Below are 9,614 nucleotides of genomic sequence, written 5' to 3'. Positions count from 1 at the left end.
GATTCAAGTGAATTCAAAGGGTTTTGATCTCAATGCGCATGAGGAAATCCTAGAAGCTAGCAAGGGAATCAAGTTTTGCAGAGGGTTATTTGGTACTTCAGTCACTGGTACAAGCTCATGGCCTTAACAGAAGCCATGGTGGAGAATGTGTGATTGGACGTCTAATAAGCGGTGAAGCTTATGGAATTTTATGTTGTGTTTAACAAGCTGGAAGTGTTCTCTTGACTTGTTAATGGAGTTGTCTGAGCGGTGATGTCAAGTATTCAGGTGTCGAATGCATCATAGGAGGTGATCAGGGAAGAATTGAGCTTAATGCAAGACTGCATTGGAGCTGGGTTTCACAACTTGTGATCTAAAGATGTATTGATGGCTCAGGTTCAGCAGTGTGAGTAGTCACAGCTGAAGTGTATTGAATATAAGTTTAATACAGGAAGGATCAAGCAGGTTTATGGTGTTTAAACTGCTTAGAAGGTACTCTCTCCCTCTCTCAAGTGTGTGAAGGTTGTGTGGATTGATCAACATGTTCTCAGGTGGAGATTTGTGGAGATGAGAACTTGTTTCTCAAGCAAATGAAGATCAAAAGCAACTCAAGGCTTAACTCTAGTCAAGTTAAAGTTGGGTTGGGATACTTTTGGGACCACAAAGGGGAGCCTCTCCGTTTTGTCAGTTTGTTCTCAAAAGGGTTGCGGTTTGTTTTAGCACAAGGAAGCCCTAGTTAGCTGTCTCTATATATAGGTGCTTATCTTCATTGAGAGAAGCTAAGGGAGAAGGGAGTAGAGAGAGAGAGCAATAGCACAATGTAGATCTAAGAAGAAGAGTTAGTAAGGTATAGAGATGAGAGAAAACATGTATTAGTATAAGCTTGTCATTGTTGTTCTCTGAGTTATACAGGAAGTGGTACAGAGTGAGTCTAAGTACTAGTGAAGGGTATTAGACGGGTCACTTGTTGCTTCTTGTTTGTAATACCTTCTTCTTCATAGTGAAGTTGTGGATCTATCGATCCTAACCGGACGTAGCGGCTCGTTAATGCCGTGAACCGGGTTAACAAATCCTTTGTGTGCTCCTCTTCTTCCTTCATCTTGCTCTGTTTTATCTTCCTCCTCTTCTCGATACTTTACTTGATTTGTTTCCGTAATATGGTGTTGATGACAAATGAGACAAAGCTTGAGCCTTTGAGAGGCTAAAAACCTCTACAAGGCCCATTAAAATCTAAAAGGGCTCCACCACGTCAAAAAACATATGCTTCACGTGCCGCTAACAACGACCTGGAGAATTGGTGGAAATATCGCGGAACAAGAACGCCAACGTGTTCTTCGGCTGCTTTAGCCTTTTCTTATGACATATAAAAAGTCAAACCTCCTTCTGAACCATAAATTAAATTTCCACTGTAGTGTCAAGTTACATAGAAACAAAATCCATGGCTTCAGTGAATTCTCGAAGTGGTTTCTGCAACTCAAACTCAACATTCTACAGCAAACGAACACCAATCCCACTCCCGCCAAATCCATCACTCGACGTCACTACTTTCATATCTTCACAAGCTCATCGTGGCCGTATCGCCTTCATCGACGCTTCCACTGGTCAAAACCTCACCTTCTCCGAGCTATGGCGTGCCGTGGAATCCGTCTCCGATTGTCTCTCCGAGATAGGGATTCGCAAAGGCCACGTCGTCCTCCTCCTCTCCCCAAACTCAATTTTATTCCCCGTCGTTTGTCTCTCCGTCATGTCACTCGGCGCAATCATCACCACCACCAATCCTCTCAACACTTCAAACGAGATCGCTAAACAGATTAAAGATTCAAATCCAGTCCTCGCCTTCACCACATCGCAGCTCCTCCCGAAAATCGCCGCCGCCGCAAAGAAGCTCCCGATCGTGCTCATGGACGAGGAACGAGTTGACTCAGTGGGAAAAGTAAGAAGATTGGTGGAGATGATGAAGAAGGAACCGAGTGGGAACCGAGTCATGGAGCGAGTTGACCAGGATGATACGGCGACTTTGCTTTACTCTTCAGGAACCACGGGAATGAGCAAAGGAGTGATCTCGTCTCACCGTAACTTAATCGCGATGGTTCAAACCATCGTGAATCGATTTGGATCTGATGATGGAGAGCAAAGATTCATCTGCACCGTTCCTATGTTTCACATCTACGGCTTAGCTGCGTTCGCTACTGGATTACTCGCTTACGGATCTACGATCATCGTTCTCTCCAAATTCGAGATGCACGAGATGATGTCAGCGATTGGGAAGTATCAAGCCACGTCTTTGCCTCTCGTGCCTCCGATTCTTGTGGCGATGGTTAACGGTGCAGATCAGATTAAGGCTAAGTATGATTTGAGCTCTCTGCATACGGTTTTATGCGGCGGAGCTCCGTTGAGTAAGGAAGTGACTGAAGGATTCGCGGAGAAGTATCCGACGGTTAAGATTTTGCAAGGTTATGGGTTGACTGAGTCAACGGGTATAGGAGCTTCTACGGATACTGTTGAGGAAAGTCGGAGATACGGTACCGCTGGGAAATTGTCGGCAAGTATGGAAGGGAGGATTGTGGATCCGGTTACTGGTCAGATTCTTGGACCGAACCAAACCGGTGAGCTTTGGCTTAAGGGTCCTTCCATAATGAAAGGTACATTTTAACTCTGATTTGAGTATCGTTTCTTGATGACAGAAATCATCAAAGCAGGAAAGTTTCTTACCAATTTTGGTTGTTCTTGGCAGGTTACTTCAGCAATGAGGAAGCTACGAGTTCAACTCTTGATTCTGAAGGATGGTTAAGAACTGGAGATCTTTGCTATATCGATGAAGATGGATTCATATTCGTTGTTGATCGGTTAAAGGAACTGATCAAGTACAAGGGTTACCAGGTAAAATATACACTCAGATTTAACCACGATTGATATTGATGCTATAGACTATAATTCTTATGCAGCTGGTGAATCAACCAGATCATCTTGTTGTTTTAGACTTTTTTAGTAATGAGTGACTAATCGTTCCATTGAACCAATAAGTAATTTCTGAGCACTTGATATAGTATGATTGTGTGTGTATGATAGGCTTGGCGGGATGGAGATTTAGTATATTCGAACATTACTCTTACATATCAAAGTGATGAAAATTGTGCTAAACTCATTTGGTGATTATAATATTGCATAGGTTGCTCCAGCTGAACTAGAGGCTTTGCTGCTCACTCATCCTGAAATCACTGATGCTGCAGTAATCCCGTAAGTCACTATAACACTCGTCCTTTTTGTACCAGAAACAGTCTATGAGTTTTTAATGTTTTGGTGATTTGCAGGTTCCCGGACAAAGAAGTGGGGCAATTTCCAATGGCATACGTTGTAAGGAAAACTGGGAGCAGCTTATCAGAGAAGTCCATAATGGAGTTTGTAGCGAAACAAGTAGCACCATACAAGAGAATACGAAAAGTTGCTTTCGTATCTTCCATACCAAAGAACCCTTCAGGAAAAATTCTACGCAAAGATCTCATCAAGCTAGCAACTTCCAACTCCAAGCTTTGAGATTGTTATGAGAGCCAATCTCCATGTATTATTATTTTTTGTGCTGAATAATTGTAGTAAAATCTGTTACTATATATGCATCCATGTTGAAGTATAACCATGTGGTCTCAAAACACAGAAAATTACACATAAATAATGTGGAGACCAGTATATGGTTTATGTAATAGAGTATATGTTCAAAACATGTTTATGATCAAATATTAGATCAGGGCCAAATTATAAGACAAATTCATTTAGCCAAAGCTAAAAACATGGATACTACACCAGCTATATTTCTGACACCATTTAACAAATTTCCTTTATTATATGATGTAAAGATGTACCTGATTTATTGTCTTCCTGGATTTGTCTGGCAGTTTCACGTTCGTTGTATGGACATAGTGTAGTTTGGTAATGAAACTTCTTTAACATGGAAAAATAAATAAACCGGAACTACACTTAGATAGGTCTTGGCGCATTTAGGTTTATATATCCATTAATCCATAACCTTGGAACAGCTATAGTCTCTCTATGGTTCTGCTCTTTTTCCACTTACTAATGCATGCTTTAAGACACCTGAATTTTAGACTTTGTGTCTTAAAATCTCAGAGCTGCATCATCCATCTATCCTCCACCTAAAGAAAATGGCGGATTCCCAAAGATCATCGTCATCGCTGATCAATCCTAGAAATGGTTTCTGTGTTGCAAACTCAACATTCTACAGTAAACGCAACCCATTGCAACTTCCAGCGAACACCTCGCTTGACGTCACAACATTTATGGCCTCTCAAGCTCATTGTGGCACTACTGCCTTCATCGACGCGGCCACAGGTCACAGTATAAGCTTCTCCGATTTCTGGAGAGCCGTTCATAATGTCGCCGACTGTCTCCACCATGACATCGGCATAAGGAGAGGTGACGTCGTACTCATCCTCTCCCCTAACTCCATCTCCATCCCCGTCGTAAGCCTCGCCGTCATGTCCCTAGGGGCCGTCATAACCACCGCGAATCTTCTGAACACTGCCAGTGAGATCTCTAGACAGATTGCAGACAGCAAGCCAAAGCTGGCCTTCACAACTCCTGAGCTAGCCCCAAAACTCGCAGCCTCCGCCGATATCTCTGTTGTCTTGACGGAGGAGGAAGAGGAAGAGCGCGTGAGATACACTCGGGGAGTCAGGGTCGTTGGGGTTTTAACCGAGATGATGAAAAAGGAACAGAGTGGTCCGCGAGTCAGAGACCGAGTTAACCAAGACGAAACGGCGATGCTGCTCTACTCGTCGGGAACCACAGGAAGAAGCAAAGGAGTGGATTCGTCTCACAGAAACTTAATCTCGCACATAGCAAGATACATCGCCGAGCCATTTGAGCCAAATCAGACTTTCCTCTGCACCGTTCCGATGTTCCACACCTATGGATTACTGATCTGCGCCATGGCCACCGTAGCGTTAGGTTCGACTCTGGTAATTCTCCGGAAGTTTGATCTCCACGATATGTTGGCGGCAATCGAGAAATACAGAGCCACGACTCTGGTTTCGGCGCCGCCGGTTTTGATAGCTATGATCAACGGCTCAGAGCTTATCAAGGCCAAGTACGATTTGACCTCCCTGAAAACGGTTAGATCCGGTGGATCCCCGTTGAGCAAGGAGGTTACAGAGAGTTTTCTAGAGAAATATCCAACGGTTGATATTTTTCAAGCGTACGCTTTAACGGAATCAAACAGCGCGGGGGCTTCCATAGATTCGGTGGAGGAGAGTCGGAGATATGGTGCCGTTGGGAAGTTGTCGTCCGGCGTGGAAGCGATGATTGTAGATCCGGGTTCGGGTCGGATCTTGGGTGAGAACCAAACGGGAGAGCTTTGGCTCAAAAGTCCCGCCATTGCAAAAGGTACCGGGACCCCTAAGTAATTCAAATCAAATATTTTCAAAATTAATCTTATATTTTTTTTTTGGTTTAAAAGGTTATTTTAGAAACGAAGAAGCTACAAAAGAAGCTTTTAATTCAGAAGGATGGCTTAAAACTGGAGATCTCTGCTACATCGACCATGATGGATTTCTTTTTGTTGTGGATCGATTGAAAGAAGTTATCAAATACAAAGCTTACCAGGTTACATTTTTTCTTGTTTTATTTCGTTAAATTTTGTTATCGATTAGTTTAACAAAATGATGATTGTTTTTATGTATTCGAACATTACTCTCTTATTTAAACATCCTCTGCAGTTTTTTTTAGACGTATAGATTAGAAAATCATTGAATCATTTGATCGATTCTGAAACTGTGCTTAAGTTCTTTTGGTGATCATGGCATATATAGGTCCCTCCAGCTGAACTAGAAGCTTTGCTGCTCACTCATCCTGAGATCATTGATGCTGCAGTAATTCCGTAAGTCAACAGCAATACTCTTGCCGTGTTGGTACCAGAAACAATTTTGAGTTTTGAATGTTTTGGCGATTTACAGGTTTCCGGACAAAGAAGTGGGGCAATTTCCGATGGCGTGCATTGTACGAAAAAGTGGAAGCTACTTAACAGAGAAGTCGATAATGGAGTTTGTAGCAAAACAAGTGGCACCGTACAAGAAGATACGAAAAGTGAAATTCATGTCTTCTATACCAAAGAATCCTTCAGGCAAGATTCTACGTAAAGATCTCATCCAGCTCGTCACTTCCAACTCCAAGCTTTGAAACTGTTACAAGACTATATAATGAGAGCCCAATCTCAATGTATAAATATTAAATCTATCACCTCTGTGGCTTTGTGGAAAAACCAAAACTAAATAACACTCTCCATCCATTTGGAAATATGACCGTAATTTGTTATAATCAAAGATCCGAACACTAAGTACGTACTCCATTATCGCCTTAAGTAGTTTGCCAGCTTATGTTGGATAAGTAAAACAAGTCACAGAGAAGCAGCAAGATTTCTTATATTGTCTAATTCTTAAAATAAAAAATATTGATATTTTCTATACAAAAAAACATAGAAATTTGTCAATATCCTTATAACTCAGATATCCTTACAATTTGAATTTTGTTTATCAGATTTAACAAAAAAAAAATCAAATATTTTTAACAAAAAACATTACATTAAAACTTAAACAGTATTCTATATTAAAAAGGTATTTCTTGTGAAAAAAACAAACAAATAAGAAGTAACATTTCACCAATATCTCATTTAAAGTAATTTTGGATGAGTTTTGATATGTGCTAACAAGTCCAATTTGGGCTATAGTCTTCACAAAGCTGCACTGTGTGGTGAGTCGAAATCGACGTCTATCTCTTCCTTTCTCGGTATTACTTGCGAATTTTATTTAGTGGTTTTGATTGATAGCTATATTTTCTTGGTAAAGGGTTTATCGTTTTGATAATTTTCATATACTAAAACTACTCTTTATCTACTTGATTTACACATTAGCACTCTTCGGGAAAAGAAACAAAAAATAAATTTGTATTAACCACTCTTCAAATTCTTCCGCTGGGTTTGTGTTCTGCTCAGAGAGCTTCATATTCACACGCCTGAGAATAAATGGCAGATTCTCAGATATCTCTCATTGATCCCAGAAGCGGTTTCTGCAAATCAAACTCTACATTCTATAGCAAGCGCCAATCATTGAGTCTCCCGCCAAATCTGTCGCTTGACGTCACTACATTCATCTCTTCTCAACCGCACCGCGGCACAACCGCCTTCATCGACGCCGCCACGGGCCAACGTTTAAGCTTCTCCGATCTCTGGAGAGCTGTTGATAATGTCGCTGACTGTCTTTATCATGACGTCGGAATACGGAGAGGCGACGTCGTCCTCATCCTCTCTCCAAACTCAATCTACATTCCCGTCGTTTGCCTCTCCGTCATGTCTCTCGGCGCCGTCGTCACTACCGCCAACACTCTCAACACCGCCGGTGAGATCTCTAAACAAATCGCCGACAGTAATCCAACTCTCGTCTTCACCACTCGCCAGCTGGCACCCAAACTCTCCGCCGCTATCTCCGTCGTCCTCACCGACAACGAAGACGAGGAGCCTGTGGAGTTCACTCGCGTGGTCAGAGTCGTTGGGGTTTTGAGCGACATGGTGAAGAAAGAACCGAGTGGGAAACTAGTCAGAGACCGAGTCAACCAGGACGACACGGCGATGATGCTTTACTCGTCGGGAACCACAGGACCGAGCAAAGGTGTGATCTCGTCTCACCGGAATTTAACAACTCACGTGGCGAGATTCATATCGGATAATTTGAAACGAGACGATATTTTCATATGTACCGTCCCGATGTTCCACTCCTACGGGTTATTGGCCTTCGCTATGGGCACCGTAGCATTGGGTTCGACGGTGGTGATCCTCCGGAGATTCCAGCTCCACGATATGATGGATGCGGTGGAGAAGCATCAAGCCACGGCTCTGGCTTTGGCGCCACCGGTTTTAGTAGCTATGATTAACGACGCAGATCTGATCAAGGCTAAGTACGATTTGAGCTCACTAACAACGGTGAGGTGTGGTGGAGCACCGTTGAGCAAGGAGGTGACTGAAGGGTTTCTAGAGAAATATCCGACGGTTGATATACTCCAGGGGTATGCTTTGACCGAATCGAATGGCGGAGGGGCTTTTACGAATTCAGTGGAGGAGAGCCGGAGATATGGCACGGCGGGGATGTTGACGTCTGATGTGGAGGCGAGGATCGTGGATCCGAATACGGGTCGGGTCTTGGGAATTAACCAAACGGGTGAGCTCTGGCTCAAGGGTCCTTCAATTTCTAAAGGTAAAAAACAAGGACGCTATATCACTAGATTTTTTGCTCGCGGTTAAAAGTAATAACTTGATTCATTTTTTTGTCAGAGGTAAAATTGATCATGTCAGATCAATGTATAAGTTGAATATAAATTTAATTGTAATTATTGGGATCAAGTTTATAACTTTTTATGAGACAAATAATCAAATTTAGCAAGAGCCAAGAAGTCTAATTTGATTTCCAAGTTTTTTTTAAGAAGTGATGGATTTTGCATATGGTTTTGGATTTAGTGTAAGTGAATTTTGTATGTATCATATGATTTTAAAGTGTTATTATTTTATTTGACAACGTTGCATATATTTTTTTGAATTAATAATTTATATTTATTTGAGTGTAAGGTTATTTCAAAAACCAAGAAGCTACGACGATTAATTTAGAAGGATGGCTAAAAACAGGAGATCTTTGCTACTTCGATGAGGATGGGTTTCTTTTTGTTGTTGATCGATTGAAAGAACTGATCAAATACAAAGGCTATCAGGTTAAACATCTATCTTCATTATTTGACAAACACTGTAAATTTCAAAATAAAGATCTAACGATTCGAATTCGATAAACAGGTACCTCCAGCTGAACTAGAAGCTCTTCTAATTACTCATCCAGACATTCTCGATGCCGCCGTTATTCCGTAAAATATTTCATTACTTTTTTTATTTTCTTCCATTATAAAACACCATGAATTTTTCTCTATAAAACGTCAAAACAACGTGGAGTTTCGTGTTGTTCATGTATGGTTGATGGTTCTGTTGTGTATCACAAAGGTTTCCGGATAAAGAAGCAGGACAGTATCCGATGGCATACGTGGTACGAAAACATGAGAGCAATCTCACTGAGAAACACGTTATTGACTTCATCTCTAAGCAGGTCTGCTTTTATAATCACAAAACAACACCTTCTTCTTTACCTTGTTTTTACTTTAAATTATTCTTAGGTAGTAATTTAATTTTATGATAGTTGGTTTTAAAAGAATAATAAAATTTTGAACAGGTAGCACCATATAAAAAAATAAGAAAGGTCGCATTTATAAATTCCATACCAAAGACTGCATCTGGGAAGACGCTTCGCAAGGATCTAATCAAACTGGCTACTTGTAAACTATGAAAGGATCTTATTATACTGAAATGTTCTTTCAATAAGAGAGAAATTGTAATATATCTATAATGCTGAATAATTTAAATTTAAAGAGACTCGTATGAAATATGTTTGAGACAATTTTCTGATAACACGATATTATATCTTATTCAAATTTATAATTTACAAAAGTGAATAGAAATAATATAACAAATGTATGTGTTATGACTTATGACGAGATGAATAATCCGAAATTCAGCATTTTAATCAAAGAAAAAAAAA

At 40.9% G+C, this 9,614-nt stretch overlaps 3 protein-coding genes across 3 annotated transcripts; all 3 read left to right on the top strand.

Annotated features, from left to right (window-relative positions):
• Positions 1-1,202: 1,202 nt before the first annotated feature.
• On the top strand, positions 1,203-3,741 carry LOC9329175 (4-coumarate--CoA ligase-like 5). Its single transcript, XM_021011143.1, has 4 exons — positions 1,203-2,621; positions 2,714-2,859; positions 3,149-3,216; positions 3,291-3,741. The coding sequence occupies exons 1-4, from the start codon at positions 1,418-1,420 to the stop codon at positions 3,511-3,513; spliced, it is 1,641 nt and encodes a 546-aa protein (XP_020866802.1). The 5' UTR covers positions 1,203-1,417; the 3' UTR covers positions 3,514-3,741.
• Positions 3,742-3,981: 240 nt separating this feature from the next.
• LOC110224657 (4-coumarate--CoA ligase-like 8) lies at positions 3,982-6,337 on the top strand. The gene is made up of 4 exons (XM_021011142.1): positions 3,982-5,376; positions 5,450-5,595; positions 5,802-5,869; positions 5,946-6,337. The coding sequence occupies exons 1-4, from the start codon at positions 4,137-4,139 to the stop codon at positions 6,166-6,168; spliced, it is 1,677 nt and encodes a 558-aa protein (XP_020866801.1). The 5' UTR covers positions 3,982-4,136; the 3' UTR covers positions 6,169-6,337.
• A 360-nt stretch (positions 6,338-6,697) lies between these two features.
• On the top strand, positions 6,698-9,484 carry LOC110225191 (4-coumarate--CoA ligase-like 4). The gene is made up of 5 exons (XM_021014245.1): positions 6,698-8,234; positions 8,603-8,742; positions 8,822-8,889; positions 9,023-9,125; positions 9,249-9,484. Exons 1-5 carry the CDS (start codon positions 7,010-7,012, stop codon positions 9,360-9,362), a joined length of 1,650 nt encoding a protein of 549 aa, XP_020869904.1. The 5' UTR covers positions 6,698-7,009; the 3' UTR covers positions 9,363-9,484.
• The last annotated feature ends 130 nt before the right edge of the window (positions 9,485-9,614 follow it).

This window comes from Arabidopsis lyrata (genome assembly GCF_000004255.2).
Source record: "Arabidopsis lyrata subsp. lyrata unplaced genomic scaffold ARALYscaffold_1, whole genome shotgun sequence".
NCBI lineage: Eukaryota > Viridiplantae > Streptophyta > Magnoliopsida > Brassicales > Brassicaceae > Arabidopsis > Arabidopsis lyrata.
Note: the sequence above shows the minus strand (reverse complement) of the source record. Positions and strands in the feature narration are given on the sequence as shown.

Excerpts from the sequence above, each read along its gene's own strand:
- LOC9329175 (XM_021011143.1), top strand. The coding sequence starts at position 1,418 with ATGGCTTCAGTGAATTCTCGAAGTGGTTTCTGCAACTCAAACTCAACA. Across the intron at positions 2,622-2,713 it reads GGGTCCTTCCATAATGAAAG|GTTACTTCAGCAATGAGGAA; the intron begins GTACATTTTAAC and ends TGTTCTTGGCAG. Across the intron at positions 3,217-3,290 it reads ACTGATGCTGCAGTAATCCC|GTTCCCGGACAAAGAAGTGG; the intron begins GTAAGTCACTAT and ends GGTGATTTGCAG.
- LOC110224657 (XM_021011142.1), top strand. The coding sequence starts at position 4,137 with ATGGCGGATTCCCAAAGATCATCGTCATCGCTGATCAATCCTAGAAAT. Across the intron at positions 5,377-5,449 it reads AAGTCCCGCCATTGCAAAAG|GTTATTTTAGAAACGAAGAA; the intron begins GTACCGGGACCC and ends TTGGTTTAAAAG. Across the intron at positions 5,870-5,945 it reads ATTGATGCTGCAGTAATTCC|GTTTCCGGACAAAGAAGTGG; the intron begins GTAAGTCAACAG and ends GGCGATTTACAG.
- LOC110225191 (XM_021014245.1), top strand. The coding sequence starts at position 7,010 with ATGGCAGATTCTCAGATATCTCTCATTGATCCCAGAAGCGGTTTCTGC. Across the intron at positions 8,235-8,602 it reads GGGTCCTTCAATTTCTAAAG|GTTATTTCAAAAACCAAGAA; the intron begins GTAAAAAACAAG and ends TTTGAGTGTAAG. Across the intron at positions 8,743-8,821 it reads TCAAATACAAAGGCTATCAG|GTACCTCCAGCTGAACTAGA; the intron begins GTTAAACATCTA and ends TTCGATAAACAG.